Source organism: Salvia splendens, chromosome 1 (assembly GCF_004379255.2).
Source record: "Salvia splendens isolate huo1 chromosome 1, SspV2, whole genome shotgun sequence".
NCBI lineage: Eukaryota > Viridiplantae > Streptophyta > Magnoliopsida > Lamiales > Lamiaceae > Salvia > Salvia splendens.
The window spans coordinates 10244883-10262429 of record NC_056032.1 but is presented as its reverse complement, the minus strand read 5'-3'; the positions used below and the strand labels follow the sequence as shown (position 1 = coordinate 10262429).

The window sequence follows — 17547 nt, the reverse complement described above, 5'->3', positions numbered from 1 at the left end:
CATGCATTGGCAATGGAAGAATTGCCATGTGGCGTGGAGGGGGTCATACAAGAGAGGCCACAAAGGCACCCACCCCACCGTTATACTCGAGGCCGTTGCCGACTACCGGCTATGGATTTGGCATGCATACTTCGGGGTCCCCGGATCGAACAACGACGTCAACGTGCTCAACCAATTCGACCTCTTCGCCGAAGTTTGGGATGGTAAAGCGCCGACCATCAACTTCATCGCTAACAACCGGCGGTATAAAATGGGGTACTATCTTGCCGACGGCATCTACCAGAAGTGGCCAACCTTCGTGAAGACGTTCAACAGGCCGGTGAAAGAAAAGCAGACTCTTTTTGCGCAGAAGCAGGAGGCTGCTCGCAAGGATGTGGAGAGGGCGTTCGGGGTTCTCCAAACGCGCTTCAACATTATCAAAGCCTCGGCTCGTACGTGGTTCATGCAGAGTATGGTCAACATCATGATTGTCGCCGACGAAGGACCCGAGGCGGGAAATTGGTTCGACCTAGAAACCTCCGGAAGCTCTACCGCAAGTAGTCCGGCTCGCAGTGGAGTGCATCCGTCTTTGCAAGATCGGTTATCTATTCGGGCAAGGACACGTGATTCTACCGCCCACGCCCACGCCCAACTCCAAGATGATCTAATGGAGCACATTTGGGGAAAATTTGGCAACCGGTAGACGCACATGATCTTTCTTTTGCTTCTTTGCGCTTTGAGATTTTGAATTTAGAGAGAGTGAGCGGAAGAAATTAAATTATGTATTTTAAAATTTTTTAGGATTTTTAATTATGTTTTTTTTTTAATTTTTAAGAATTTTAAGTTGTAATTTTATTTTATTTAATGAAGTGTGTTTTTATTAATTGAATTTGTTGGAAATAAAAATAAAAAATGAAATTGAATGAATAGTTAAGGGATGTGACGGTTAAGAGACGGATAAGAGAGCGTTGCAGATGGTCTTACCTCCTCCACATTCAATAATTATTACCTTATAAAAAATGAAAAATAAAACAATGTACACATATTTATTATAGAATGCTATAGTTAAATTAACATATTTTAAAAAATTATAATCTTATACTATATTTTATTCTTTTTTAATTTAACAAATTAATATTAGTGTTGAACAAAATGCATCACCAATTGATGGGATGAAAGGAGTAATATTTTTAAAAAAATACTAAGTGACGAAATGGGAAACCGCAAAACTACAAAGAGCATATGGACGCATATAAAACTCAAAAAGCCAAAACTTTTGCTTAAAACTGCTACGCATATCAGAGCGTCGCGTCGCGTCTTCCTCCATAAAACGCCACCATTTCTTTTCTTTTTCTGCAACAAAACAAAACAAAGTTGATCCGTTTCGTCTAAAACATGTACAAGAACCAGCTACAGGAGCTGGCGCAGAGGAGTTGCTTCAGCCTTCCATCCTACACCTGCATAAGAGAGGGCCCCGACCATGCGCCGCGCTTCAAGGCTGTCGTCAACTTCAACGGCGATACCTTCGAGAGCCCCCACTTCTGCTCCAACCTCCGCCTCGCCGAGCACGCCGCCGCCGAGGCCGCCCTCACCTCCCTCTCCTCCCGCGGCCCCTCCCATTCCCTCGCCGCCCGCATCCTCGTACGTTCCCTCTCCATCCCTTCATTTCTGTTAGATCTTTCACCTCCACCATTTACTCGATTAGTTTACCTCTCAGATTTAAGGCGCTAAAATTAATTACTATTTTTTGCTGCGCGCGTTTATCGTGATTAGTTCCGTTGAGTCTCCGGCCAATTTGGTACTTGACTGAAATTATGTTTAACATTAACAAACAAAATTAGGAGCCATGGATTCTGTCCCGTGACCTTGACTTCACCTTTTAGTTTGCAGCTTTTTCCATTAATCGAGAATTCTAGTAACTTCTTTCGGTGCATTTTTAATCATCAAATACTTCACGCCTATTCAAATTGAGGTGGAACCAGTCAACACCATGTGAGAGAAGGCATGAATGCCGTTTTCACTTTCTTTAATGCACTAGTTAGTTATTGGGGCACGACTAATTTTCTTCTGCGCCTGTTTGTGTGTGTACATTTTTATCATTAATAAGGTCGGATTAAGTATGAAAACATTGAAAATACAGGGGACTCACCTAATCTTCATTAAAAACAGTAATTAGGTTGCTATAAAATAAGGATTGTTGACTTTTGACATGAAATTTTGAAAAGTCATGGTTGCAATGCATAGCTGAAAATCGTTGACTGTGGTAATGAATCTATGTAATGTAACCATGCAATGCCTGGGTTGTAGATTATTATTAGTATAGGTTGTGGTAAAAATTTGCGGGGTGTGAGGATAAAAAATTACTTGTAGCGTGATGATAGAGATTACTTCTTCCAGATCACATGAAAGTTTATCTTGTAATGAATAAGCATTGATAGCGCAGTAATAATGCAGTTAGAAGCTGTATATCTTGTCCTGATCGTATGAATAGGCATAAGTAGCATACACAACACAAGCATTCCTTATATGCAGTTGGTTTTGGTTTATATGACAGTTTCAACAAGGATGTGCAGGTTTTCTTAGGTATGTGGAACTCATAAAGAAAAGGAGTTTGGTTGTTGAATATCTGAGATTATATGTACATGATATCATAGGATTCTTGATCCTTGTTTTCAAATTTGTGAAACCTTGCTAAAATTTCTCTCTGTTGTTCTTATGCTTAGGATGAAACAGGGGTTTATAAGAACCTCCTGCAAGAGATTGCGCAGAGAGTTGGATCTCCATTGCCTCGCTACACAATTTGTCGATCTGGTTTAGGACATCTACCCGTCTTCACGGGAATCGTGGAATTGGCAGGAATCACGTTTCAGGGAGAACCTGCTAAGAATAAAAAGCAAGCGGAGAAGAATGCTGCACTTGCAGCTTGGCTGTCTTTAAAACAATGTAAGTTCTATACTTAGGAGTAGTGGAGAAATGTTGTAGTACATTGTTCATGCTGACTCCAGAAACAGCACAGACAACTTTTTTGTGTAGTTTTACATCCAAATCCCTACAGTTTACACCACCACATGTCAGTGTCACGGACTCACAATGCACATATGATGCACCATGGCAGAAATGCCAGAATATATGATAGAATATATGAGATGAAAGGCCATTTTGCAATATAGATTCAAATGCTGTCTAATAGGCCCGGGAACTTGATTCTTTTGTGTCCTCCTTGTACTGCAAGCGAGGTGTTTTGTTGTCTATTTCAAAGGGTTCAAGACATTTTACACGTTTTCATTTTTTTTATTGGGCAGTGGCACAGAAAGATGCAGGTTCTTCACTTGAACACGAAAATAATGAGGAACAGGAACAGATAAAAATAGCAAGGGCCTTGCAGAACTACCGGATGAAGGAAAGGATAGGCGTGGCTAACTCAAGGAACATCACAGTACCATTTCTACAAAACAATTCAGTTCCAACTCCTCGTCCCTCTAGTCCACAGCGCCCTCCAATGTCCGCATCCAAAATCCTCCCTTTATTCTGCCAGAAAACTGCTTCTCGGAGCAGGCCATCGTCTATCATAAACAACACAATACCTCCCCGTCCTCCATCACCAGAAGTTGGGACTACACATACTCAGAGGTATCCTACTATTGGGGCAGCTCCTTACATTCCTGTCAACCAATACAGGACACCTTACCATGGGATTGCTCCGCCAGTTACAATGAGAACATCAGTGCCAGTTTTCTCAGCACCACCACTTCCACCACCTGCTGCCCAGGTGATGCATTGCCGACCAAGTGGAGTAGTCCCACCAGTACGTATAAGGCAGGCCGTTCCTGTTTCCTCAGCCCTTAAACCACCATCTGTCTCAGCTGCTGAAGCTGACAGAACTTGTGATGTTGATGAATCTACTGCCATAAAATGCTTGGAGCAACTCGAGATTTGACTCCACGTGTAGACACGACACAGGTATGCAGAAATGCAACATTTCTGTGTTGGTCTTTTTTGGTTACCCTTCTGTCTGCAGTAGGTGAACTCTTGCTTTCTCACTCTTTTTATTTGGCATGATATTTTTTGTCCCGCCCGAGCTAAAGCTAATGGTAGTATTTGGAAGTAAGACTGGTTTTAGGGATGTTATACAGTTTAAGTATGGTTTGTGTTTTGCTGGACGACTGTGTAAATATGAAGTTGAATCTCTACTCTCTCTTGAGCATATACGTATCAACCAATCATGATTCATTAACAGTTCAAACCTCCTAGCATAAATTGACTACCTCTATTTTCTGTAATCATTATCCTTTGGAAATACTAGGTCGTAATCAGATTCAGTACTTGGGTCTTGGTATTGGGTCAACTGCATGTTTTCAATAGCTTGAGATCATCATGCATATTTTTCTTGTATCTAATTAGTGTCCTACTTTGGTTTCAATTCCTTTAGTTTTAGGTTTCATTAAATCTAGTTAAGATTAATAGAATTTTATATTTGTTACTAATAAAGTAAATAATCTATTGTTCCAGCCGTAAAATCAGAATAGAAACATTATTGTTGCAAGTATTTCTGAACCTGTCCTTTTTTTTGGCAACCAAAAATTCGAGACAACTCTCTACCTACTTGAAGATTGAAATATACGACTATACGAGTATTGCAAGTTTGAAAGATGCCATTATATCATACTCGTTTCCTATTTACCTCTTAAGGGATTTTCACCTACAGCTGCATAAAGATGTGTGAAAATTGCAAGTTGGAAAGAAATAATGAATTTTGATGATGGTATGAAGTATATGCATGTTGTTTTTAAAAGAGATATCTATAAAGAGACTAGAAATAGTTGATGGTCAAAAGACAGAGTGCACGAAAATGGGAAAAGAAGTGGTTGCATGCCTTGAATATACGATCATGTTCACTGTCTATGCTTGAATTTTGATTGTTATTTTTTGTGAAGCAGGGCATTTTGTCAAAATGTGTGGTGGACCATATCTTCCACTTCAAGGACACCAACCCATCAAAGTAAATGAGCATTAGATGGATCCAACCAAACAAATATTTTGGTGGGGCCGGTCCTGCTCACCTTTGACCCACTTTGGATTAAGGAGGCACGCACAAATGCACTGGCCCAGAGAGAGAGAGAGAGAGAGAGGAGAATGTCAATCCCTTCAAATTCACTTTTGTTTAATAGTACATCATGCACCTTTGATTGTATTTGTAGTTTGTACCTATGAACAACCAGCTTATCTTCTACTCAATCTTTGTTCTCTTCACTGTGTGCTTTGTTTTGCCCTTTCTTTTTGCTACCTTCCAAACAGTACTTTCTATATTGAGTTGCAACTTGCATTGTTTTTGCAAAAATATTCAACGTTTATTATTGTTTTCGATTTTAAGAATTTTTATTTTGCAGTATCAAAATAAAAATTATTTTTGGTAATGGTGATTAGGGTGTTTATATACATTTAAATTTAAGGTGAGAAACAACTTTTGCAAAATGATTAGTTTAATTTTTGCCTCTTTAGTTTCCATTCTACTCTGTTTGTTTAATATTCCCTCCGTCTCACAAAAGATGTCACACTTGTGGGACGTCACGAGATTTTAGGAGATTTTATTTTGTGTGTTAAATGGAGAGAGAAAATATAATTTTTATATTCATGTGAGAGAGAACTTTTAAAAAAAATAAAAATGTGACATCTTTTGCGGCATAAATTAAAAAGAAAAGTGTGACATTTATTATGAGATGGAGGGAGTATCTCTCAACATAATTCATGTGAAAATAGTAGTATTAGAGTGTCCACAATGGTGGCCTTCAAAGGCCACCAATTGTGGCTCCCATGTGGCCTTTGTAATGGCAAATGTAAAAAAGTCAATGCAAATTCAAAGGGCCACCAAATGTGGCCCTCTAAAATGTTAAATTTTTTTTTTGCTTTTTTTAATGTTATTTTTTAATTTAATTTAATGTTATTAAATTTTAGTAGATTAATAATTTAGATAATAAAAATAATTTAATAAAGAGAGAAGTAGAGACAAATTTTCGTCGTACACATTTTAATCTAAAATGTGGCCCTCGCCTCCCACCGCCGCCGCCTCGCCTCCCACTCCCACCGCCGCCACCTCGCCCCCCACCACCGCCGGTTCGGCGACCCCCGGTGGGGGCCTCCATCTCCACACTACCGGATGTCGGGGTCTCCGGTGTACCCATCAACTGTTCCCATGTGAATCTATCAGATTCAGACAGAGGAGACGGGGAGTATTGGAATTGGGAGGATTGGAATTGGGAGGATTGGAATTGCTGGGATGGGTTGTTGATCGCGTCCATATTCGGTCGGTAGTCCCCGAACCCCGATGGTTGGCGAACCAAGTTCCTCTGCTGGGATGGCTGGACCCGGAATTGGGGCGAGTGCGGACTCCACGTCTGATTGGGGAAGTTGCCGTATCCCGAGTCTCCATACCCCGGGGAATTACCATCTCCACCTTGCATTTTTTGTAGTGTTTGAGAGTGTAAAATGAAGAGATTTGAAGTGTAGAATGAAGTGAAAAAATGGAAATGAGAGTGTATATTTATAAAAAAATTTCGAAAAAAAAAAAAATTATATTCCGCGGCCCAGCCGCAATTCGCAGCGCTTGCAATGGGAGGGCCGCGGCTCACACGGCTCAGCCGCGTGAAGGCCGCGGCCGTGGCTCAGCCACGCTTCTCGCCTCTCCGCCCCGGCTCTCGGCCTTTGCAATGGGGGGCCGCGCGCCGAGCCGCGGGCCGCGGCTCCCCCATTGTGGACACCCTTAGGCATACTACCCAGGAAGTGTTAAGTTGTACGATGTTATGTTATTTAGTGAGAAAGTGTAAACAACAGCTCAACGCTATCAATTTCAGATCTCGAGCACAATCAAGATCAATACTTGAACGAATAAGAACAACACACGCAATGCTGATTGAAAATGAGTAACCAAGAATTTATGAACTCAAGGAGAAACGGTGAAGAACCTTTTTTGAATCTCTGGAAGAATTCCAACTAACTCAAGATGAAGAACTCTCTTTTACTTTTGTTAGTTACACAGCTCGATCACTGAAGCCGAGACTCTAACTAATTCCTCTCATTCTATATACAAAGTTTTGAAGGGAAAATTCAAACAGAAATTACAAGAATTTGCATATTAGACCCTGAGCTTTTACACATCAGTCCCTGAACACTTCATTAGTTGTCCAGTTATGCCCCAACTCCATAACAAATCTCCACCTTGGGACATAACTGGACAAACACCAGAGCCTTTCAAACTCTTTTATTCACTTTAGCTGGATCAGATTCACTAGATCCATGCAATACTTCAACTTCAATCCGGGCAACACCTTTGTGAGCATATCAGCTGCATTGTGTTCAGTAGCCACCTTCTCAATCCTCACTGAACCTCTTTCAACCTCATCTCTCACAAAATGCAGCTTGACATCCACATGTTTGCTCCTCTCATGAAATGTCTGATGTTTAGATAGACAAATAGCACTATTTGAATCACATAGCACTGTTACTGCTTCTTGATCAACACCAAAATCAGAGCAAATGCCTTTCAGCCAAATACTCTCTTTCACAGCCTCAGACATGGATATGTACTCAGCCTCGGTTGTTGAGAGTGCCACTACCGATTGCAGATTTGATCTCCAACTCACTGCAGCACCAAACAAACAAAATATGTAGCCTGATTGGGACTTCCTTGTATCTATATTTGTTGCAAAATCAGAATCACAATACCCCATGATAGGCTGCTTCTCAACTCCCTTACTTCCATCAAATAAAATTCCATAGTTCTAAGTTCCATTCAGATATCTGAGTATCCATTTTAAAGCATGCCAGTGATCTAGGCCAGGATCTGCCATGTACCTGCTAACAGCACTAACAGCATGGCTGATGTCTGGTCTTGTACACACCATGGTGTACATGATGCTCCCAACTATATTTGCATATGGGATCTTGTCCATTTGTCTCCTCTGTCCATCATTCTCAGGGCTCTGACTTGTGCTGAGCTTGAACTGCTGACTCAAGGGAATAGTCACTGGTCTACTGTTGTTCATTTGAAACTTATGAACAACATCCTTGATGTAGTCTTTCTGAGTCAGCCATATTTTCCTCTGATCTCTATCCCTCATGATCTCCATGCCCAGAATTTTCTTTGCCTTCCCAAGATCTTTCATATCAAATTCAGCCTTCAAATCTGCCTTCACTAACTCCACCTCTTCCTTATACTTGGCTGAGACTAGCATATCATCCACATACAACAACAGATATGCCACAGCAACTCCATCCCTTCTCTTAACATAAACACAATGATCATATAGGGATTTTTCAAAACAATTTTCTGCATAAATGCATTAAATCTCAGATACCACTGTCTTGAGCTTTGCTTGAGACCATATAAGCTTCTCTTCAACAAGCACACCATTCCTTCGTTTTCTGGTTGAATGAAACCAGGAGGCTGCTCCATGTAAATCTTTTCTTCAAGCTCTCCATGAAGAAAAGCGGTTTTAACATCAAGTTGCTCCAATTCCCAATCTCTGTGGGCAACTATAGCAAGAAGAACTCTAATGGAGTTGTGTTAAACCACGGGGGAGAATATTTCATTATAATCCACTCCCTCCTTCTGTGTAAACCCCTTGGCTACCAACCTAGCCTTAAATCTGACTTGGTTGTTGTTGAAAGCTTCAATTTTCTTCTTAAAAATCCATTTACAACCTACTGTTTTCTGATCAGTGGGTCTTAATACCAAGATCCAGGTGTGGTTTTTGTACAGACTATCTATCTCCTCTTGCATAGCCAATAGCCACTGGTCCTTCTCTGGGCTTCTTATTGCTTCTTTGTAAGTTGAGGGCTCATGATACTCCATCTCCTCAGCTATAGCCAATGCATAATGCATCATATCAAAATCATTGAATCTTGAGGGCAGCTTTATATTTCTTCTGGCCCTGTCTCTAGCTATCAATCTTTCTGGAGTCTTGCTGTCAGTTTGAGGTTCAGGAGATCTGCTATTGTCTGATGTGTCTGATGAGGTTTTTTTTCTGACTCTCCACCTCAATTTGAATTCTCTGGACTTGTGAACTGAGGAAAGGCATCTCTGACTCCCTAAAGATGACATCTCTACTGATCACCACCTTCTTATTTCCTTCCTCACAACACCATAATCTGTAGCCCTTAACCCCCTTTTGATAGCCTATCATCACACATCTGAGAGCCCTTGGCTCTAACTTTCCTTGTTTAATATGGGCATATGCTCTGCACCCAAATGGCCTTAATATGGAATAATCTCCATAAGAGCCATACCACCTACTATTTGGGGTTTGATTCTCAATAGCAGCTGATGGGCATTTGTTGATCAGGACAACAGCAGTGGAGGCTGCTTCAGCCCAGAAAGGCTTTGACATTCCAGAGGCTATCAACATGCATCTGACTCTTTCAAGAATGGTCCTATTGATCCTCTCTGCAACCCCATTTTGTTGGGGGTTGTGTGGGACTGTTCTATGTCTCTTCACACCCTTGGCTCTGCAGAACTCATCAAATTCATGGGATAAGAACTCTAGCCCATTGTCAGTCCTTAGACATCTCAATGGCTTTCCTTTCTCCAACTCAACCTCAGTGCACCATTCTTTAAATCTTTGAAATGTCTCTGATTTATCTTTCATGATCACAATCCAAACCTTCCTTGAAAAATCATCCACAAAGGATAAGAAATACCTGCCTCCTCCAATGCTATTCACTGGTGCAGGGCCCCATATGTCACTGTGAACATATTGGAGAGGCTCTGTTGAGTTGTGTTTGCCTACTCCATATGGTAGCTTCTTGCTTTTTCCAAGAATGCACTATTCACATGATCCAATGGCTCTCTGTATCCCAGATTCATCCATCTGAATAATGCCTTGCTTTACCAGCTGTGTCAGCCCAGTGTCTCCCACATGGCCCAGCCTAGCATGCCAATTGATGATCTGTGAAGTAGAGTTAGCCAAACCAGCCACTGCCTCAGCTTGTAGATAATAGAGCACATTGTTTCTGATAGCCTTCATGATCGTTTTCCCATTCTTTGTAACAAGCATCTCTCCACCAAAAAGAGTCAATCGATAGTCATTCTTCTCAAGAAGCCCCAAGGATATCAGGTTCCTTTTGATGGATGGGATGTACCTCACATCAGTGAGAGTTCTCATAGATCCATCATCCATCCTCAAACATATCTTCCCCACACCCTTAACATCACAAACGTGATCATCTCCCAGCAACACCGAGCCATCAGATTCCTTGAAATCCATGAACCATTCAAGATTTGAGGACATATGGAAACTGCAGCCAGAATCCATGATCCATAACTTGGATATAGGACTTCTCTGGACCACATTTAGAGCTCTAGCTTCTTCAATTTCTTCAGTGATTGCCGCAGTTCCTTCTTCCTTATGATTTTCAGCTTGCTTTTTCTTCCAAGCAAAGCAATTCTGCTTGATGTGTCCTGGTTTTTTACACCAGAAACAGCTTCTTGTTTCCTTTTGATCTCCATCTTTTGCAAACTTTGGCTTTCCACTTATCAGATGATTGTTTCTTGAACTTGAACGGCTTCTTTGAGGTTGCTTTCACATTCAGACTTTCAGCTGCTTGATCAATCGGTTTGTTGATGGATTTCTGCATTCCTTTCAATTTTAATGCAGAATAAACTTCTTCCAAAGTCACCTTGGAATCTCTCCCTAGAAGTATGGAGTCCTTGAATTGTTCAAAATTCGGGGGCAGAGCATTGAGCAACATCAGCGCTTTATCTTCATCCTTCATAGGATCATCAACACCCTCAAGATCATCTATGCATTTTCGAAAATCTTCCAGCTGATCCGCCAGATTCTTGGAGTCCGAGAATCTAAAGTTGAACAATCTTTGCTTGAGATGCAACCTATTGGAGATCGACTTCTCCATGTAGATTTTCTCCAATTTTTCCCATACTCCTGCGGCATCATCTTCTTTCTGGACTTCCCTCAAAACCCTATCACTGAGGCATAATACGATTGAGCTATAAGCCTTATATTCCAGCTCCTGCGCTTTCCCCGCATCCACCCCCTGAAGTTCCTTCTTGTCCATCTTGGATTTGACATAATCCCAGACACCTTGCTGCATCAGAACAGCTTTCATTTTCAATCTCCAAAGGCCAAAATCATTTTCGCCGGTGAAACGCTCTACATCGAATTTTGCGGTAGGCATACTTGAATGCGTCGTCTTCTCTCGTTCCCACAGACGGCGCCAATTTGTAAACAGCAGCTCAACGCTATCAATTTCAGATCTCGAGCACAATCAAGATCAATACTTGAACGAATAAGAACAACACACGCAATGCTGATTGAAAATGAGTAACCAAGAATTTATGAACTCAAGGAGAAACGGCGAAGAACCTTTTTTGAATCTCTGGAAGAATTCCAACTAACTCAAGATGAAGAACTCTCTTTTACTTTTGTTAGTCACAGCTCGATCACTGAAGCCGAGACTCTAACTAATTCCTCTCATTCTATATACAAAGTTTTGAAGGGAAAAATCAAACAGAAATTACAAGAATTTGCATATTAGACCTTGAGCTTTTACACATCAGTCCCTGAACACTTCATTAGTTGTCCAGTTATGCCCCAACTCCATAACAGAAAGTGCAACTCATACACTCCCTACTTTTCCTTGAGTACTTCAATGACAATTACCCAGACTTCTGAACTATGGTCTTTTGTCCTTTTCTTCCAATAATATGTTCATGAAATCATTTGATATTTGAGCATGACGCCTACTTAATTTAGTTCGGATCTGCTGAAGAAACACAAAGTCAATATCCACATTGAATGTTTGATCTTATGTATCATCGAAAATCAGCAAATATCTTGTGTAATCTATGAAGGAGTATGAGGTTGCAGACTTACAGTATGTCAGTAGTACAACGTTGCAAGCGCAAAAAAATCTGTCCAAGTTCAAACAAGAAAATAATTGCAACAAATAAGATTTGAGGGATTTAATTGTTAGGATCACATTAGTTTGATCTTGTCCGGGTCAAGCTCGCATGAATTTATTTTTGGGGTTAGACATGAATTATATACATCTTCCAACTTCCCTCACTCATGGGATGGGTTTGTACCCAATAAACCTCCCCTCAAACCGAGACCACATCGGGAACACAGTCGACATGAACATGGGTCGTTCCAGCCCTGGCCCCTGGGTCATCCAAGGCCCGACCCTAACCGGGGCTCATCCAGGCATAACCGAAAGCCACCTGGGCTCTGATACCACTTGTTAGGAAATTAACACAGACAATCACAAATATGAAAAAGTATACTGTATTTGTGAGTATTGGTATGCTTATTCATATCCAAGCCCCTTGGCCTAGCGGTAAAGGGTGCTGGATACCGCGTCTATCCTGGAGTTCTCGAGTTCGAACCCTGGGTGGCGTAATTTGTCTTTCCTCCTTGTTATAGGTGCTGTGCAATTTTGCCCAGCAGGAAATACAATAATATTTATTTATTTAATTTAATTTTTTTATTCTTCTGTGAGCAACCGCAGCTCCCGCTGTGCAAAATTGCACGGCAGAGGATCAGCCCCCGGTCCCAAGACAGGCACACAACATAGTTAAGTAGAACTCCTAGTCCTACATAGACCATAGTAATATAGCGGAAGTTTTCTTATTTTAGAATTTTGAAATATAATTAATGCTGGAAATAACACATTAGTTATGAATTCATGTGATGTTTACAACACTGATACCACTTACCAATGTACCAAATTACGTCAATAACTAGTCAAATTTTTTCTTTCCATTTGACATACTTTTGATTAAAATTCTGTTCATGGAAATTCACAACTCACAAGCTACAAATAGACATTTTGAAGATTTTCAGATTATTAGATTGAGCTATCTGATTCGCTGCCTATTTTGTCCAGATGATTGTATTAAATTTCATAGATATAAAATCATGTGAGTTCACTTTTTCCTGGCCTAAGGCTAAGGCTAAGGCTAAGGCTAACTTAACCTGCTTTTATATAAGGCTATCACAATAGGAATAGCCCAGCCATAGCCTAGCCACTGCTACATCATCAACACTAAAAATCCTCCTGCCACGTCATCAAAACAAGCAAATAGCTCAGCAATAGCCCAGCCACATAATATCCACATCACTATTAACAAATATATACAAAATGAAATAATTAACAATCACACAATACACGAAATTTAATTTACGAGACATATACGGGAAATATTAATAATACTATTAAAATTTTAAAAAGTACAATAATTTAAAAAAAGTACAATAATTTAAACTGGGGCGATAGACGTCCCCCGGCATCCCTAAGTACAATAATTTAACAATCACACAATATACGAAATTTAATTTACGGAACACCGAAAAGATCTATCCCCAAGTCATCGAAGGAGAAAGTGTCAAACTGGGCCGGAGGCGCAGCCTCCGTTGGCGTCGATGTGTGCGACGAACCAGTCGAAAAATCAAAACTGGGCGATAGACGTCCCCCGGCGTCCCCTGTGTCGCGGGCGTCCCCTGCGTCGTCGGTACCCCCCGGGCATCATCTGCATCCCGGGTGCCCACCCCGGCATCTGGACACTGGGTGCACACCCCGACATCGCCGGAAACGCCCCCGGCGGACTCCCCCCCGCTGGTATCCCGGGCATCATCTGCTGCCACGGGTACATGTTGTAGTATGGGTGCATCTGACTCGGGTGCATCTGACTCCATCCACCTCCCACGGGGATCGGGGGAGTTTGAGATCCGCTACTCCCTGAAGTAGGCTCGTTGTTGAGATCAATTTACCGTTATTGATCTTGTACAGAAATTTAGATAGAGAGAGTACTCGTTAATACAAGTGGTGCGAATGAAAATGACGGACAAGTCACGTATATATAGTGTTTCGGGAAAAAAAAATTAAAAATTCGCGCTAGGCGGTGCGCTAGTCGATCCGGACGCTGCAATAGCGCCTAGCGGACCGCCTAGCGCACCGCCTAGCGCCGCGGAACCGCCGAGCGCTAGGCGGTTTTTTTTCGCGAAATCCGCTAGGCGGCTGCAATAGATCGCCTAGCGCACCGCCTAGCGCCGGCGCTCGGCTAGGCGATGCGCTAGGCGCTATTGTGGATGCTCTAAGTGGTGGAATTATACTAGAAAAAATCATTTAATCAATAAACTAACTATTATTGCTCCTCAAAGGTGGATTTTAACTCGACGCTCTTTAATTAAAAGCTTCTTTTTATTATTTTGTCACTATTATTTACATCTGTTTGGTTTTCCTTTGTTGTATCCGACTCATATAATATAACCTTGCAAAAGATAAATAACGTCGTTACGCATTATTCTATTCAAAAGCACAAAACTGCAATATGTTTATTAGTTATTGATTAATATTTTAATATGGTTGGACCTTTTTTAGGGGAAAGGTATACTTTATTGTTAAATTTGGATTATTGCTTATCATCAAGTAATAATTTAGTTGTTTTACGAGATTCTGTTCACTTTATTAAAGCATAATATGGGTATATAATTAATGAGTTTTAATCTATGTAAAACTAGATTTAAATACAACATAGCAATATCATTCGGAGGACATTTTTAGGTCATTGTTAGCTTATTGTTAGGTCATTCTAACAAATGATGACCTAAAATGATCTTAACATGACATTAAACTCAAATCTTATAATATGACCAAAAATTGCTTAATTATGACCTTCCGTGTTTTTGATTAATTATTGACAATTAGATCATCTAATCCTAGCGCCAAGATTTAGTCTGTATTTATGGATTTAGATGCATTTTTGTTTTGATCATCTCTCCATAATTAAATATTTACTATCACACTTATCCCAGGTAAAAGCATTTTCCCGGTTTCGCATTTAGAAGTTTTCTTTTTTCAAGTAAAAGTAAATATAAATTGCTTAAGGGCTTGTACTGATTTCTAGAAAAACGAATTAACATACTTGAATCTCAGCTTCATTAAATCTTGAGGATTGTATTTGTGTTTGTAGGAAAAATATCTTTGTTTAATTAGTAAGTAGTATAATTCAACAATTTATGTGAGCATATTCGATACAATTCTTCTAAAATATGTACTTAGATTAAGAATATCACTCACATTGGTCTCTCTCCCCTATATAAATAAAAAAAATTAAAAATTAAAGAGTGGTCTCTTTTTATAATGACAAGCCTCGATCATCTTGAGGATTGAGATCACATGATTCCTCTCTCTCCTTATGTGTATGCGTCAATGAGGTGTGTAGTATGTTATTTATCACAATTTCATTGATACATAAATATTTTTGTTAATATTCAGAGATCCTTAAAAATTTTAAATTTCATAAAATTCTCAGGTTCGACATATATAGACCCAATTTTTTTATATAATTTTACTCAAAATATATCTTTTTTTTTCTCCATCCACAACCTTCTTCCTTACTACAATCTCTTATTTTTTTTAAGTACTATCTCTTTTAATTTACTATGGATAATGAGAATAATTTATTCTCGAATTTCGTAAACTTTAATTTAATCCAAAATTTCAATCCTTTTAAGATTATTTCCTGGTTTTAATAATTTTTGTAATTTATATTATTTTTTTGTTTTAAATTTTGTAATTTGTCATTTTTTGTGTTTTTTTTATAAATTTTGAAAATATGAAAGATGGATATATTAAATAAATATAGAAAAAGGTGAATAATTTGCTTGATAAATGAAATGCATGCATAATCTTATATGTTTCAGAGCATCCACAACCGTGCTCTTGCCAGCGGCACGGTTGTGGGCCCGGGCGGTACTATTCATGCCTGCTCTCTGGCAAGAGCACAACACCCACAACTGTGCTCTTCCGCAAGGACGAGCACAATTAATATAAAATTCAATTAAACAAAAACATTTTCATAATATTAAAATCCATTTAAAAACCACAATAAATAATACAAATTACAAATTACAAATTACAAATAAAATTAAAAAATACATAATTAAAATCCTAAAAATTAAAAATTACATAATTAAACTCCTTAAAATTAAAAATTACATAATTAAAATCCTAAAAATTAAAAATTACATAATTAAACTCCTAATAAGACTACGCATCCGGCGGGATCAACCCCAATTGTTTTTGGAGACCTTTTATCATGGTCTCGTGTGTTTCAAGTTGCGTGGGGGTCATAGATGACCTATCGGCCATATTGAGTTGGCTTAAGAGCATCCACAGCGAGTTGTTCGGGGGTGGAGGTGGCACATAGGGAGCGAGAGCGGCTTCGGGAGTGGCTTCGGGAGTCGAGCCGCGACGACGGTTGGCCACTGCCTTCTTCCTTCCTTGGGGGCGGCGTTGGGAACCGCTCGGTCTGGCGTCGGGGCTACCCAAGTTAGCTCCGGCGAGTTGGCTAGCCACTTCTTCCGAGCCGGAGTCGGATAGGGCTACCGACCTTGATCGTTTGGAGGAGCCGCTAGAGGAGGATGTTATGCCTTCCTTATACTTCGGTGCGTCCGCGTCTCCTGCCAAACGTTAAGATATTTGAACGACTTACCGTTCATGGATTGGTAGGTGCTCAGCGCGGCGGTGATGATGTCGACCTCGCTTCGGCCGCTCTCGGCATTCCGGGACTCCTGGATGAAATAGCCGTTGAACTTGCCAATTTCTTCGTTGGCTCGGCCGATGCAGTTGCGCACCATACTCTCGTTGCGCTCGATCATTCCCGGCGGCCGGTTTGCATTGTACCGGCTAGAGACGCGCCACCAAAAGTGATCGCCGGATTGGTTCGTTCCAACCACTGCATCTTCGGAGATTTCCAAGTACGCCTTGAACAATCTTTCCATCTCCGCCGGTGAGTACGGTGTGCGGACAACGGCGCGAGATGGAGGAGTCGGCATTTGGGAAGGGGCGCGAGGCCTAGGCTCCGGTGTCCACCCGTAGAGCCCATCGGAGGCACCTTGATCGTCGATTGGGTATGGCCGGTAGCCACCCGGAACGCCCGAATCTTGGGTGAGAGGAGGGGCCGAATATTCCGTTTCCGGACTAGGAAACGGTTGTGAACCGAACCATTCGGGGTTCCAACCGTGGGAGCCCGAAGGGTTATCGTCTTGGCCGGACATAGTGATGTTGTAGGGTATGAGAGAATGAAGATGAAAATGGATATGAGAGAATGGAGATGAGAATGGATATTGGAGAATGATGATGAGAGTTGTTTAGTTTGATGTGAATTTTTGGGGTGAAATTGGGGGTATTTATAGATGAAAGTGTGTATTTTTGGGGGTAAAAAAAATGAAAAAAAAAATTAAAAAGGTGTAAAAAACAGTTATAAACCGATATATTTTTTTGGGGAAGTGATTTTTTTTTTTATTTTTTTATCGTTTTTTTAACAAAAAAAAACGATTTTTAAAAAATAAAAAATAAAAAATGTTTAAACACAACGGCTATGCCGTTGACGAATGGGAGCGCGCCACGTGTGCGTCCGCTGGCACGGACGTGCTCGATACATCGAGCAGCGCCGTGCCAGCGGCGGCGGATGGCCCCAGCGGCGCGGACGGCTGTGGCGACGGATGCCACCGCTGCGCATGCTCTCATCCATGCAAATAACTTGGGAATGTA

At 40.7% G+C, this 17547-nt stretch overlaps 1 protein-coding gene across 1 annotated transcript; it reads left to right on the top strand.

Annotated features, from left to right (window-relative positions):
• The first annotated feature begins 1250 nt into the window (after positions 1 to 1250).
• LOC121741799 (double-stranded RNA-binding protein 2-like) lies at positions 1251 to 5229 on the top strand. The gene is made up of 4 exons (XM_042134719.1): positions 1251 to 1620; positions 2703 to 2922; positions 3282 to 3939; positions 4917 to 5229. Exons 1-3 carry the CDS (start codon positions 1375 to 1377, stop codon positions 3914 to 3916), a joined length of 1101 nt encoding a protein of 366 aa, XP_041990653.1. The 5' UTR covers positions 1251 to 1374; the 3' UTR covers positions 3917 to 3939; positions 4917 to 5229.
• Positions 5230 to 17547: the final 12318 nt, after the last annotated feature.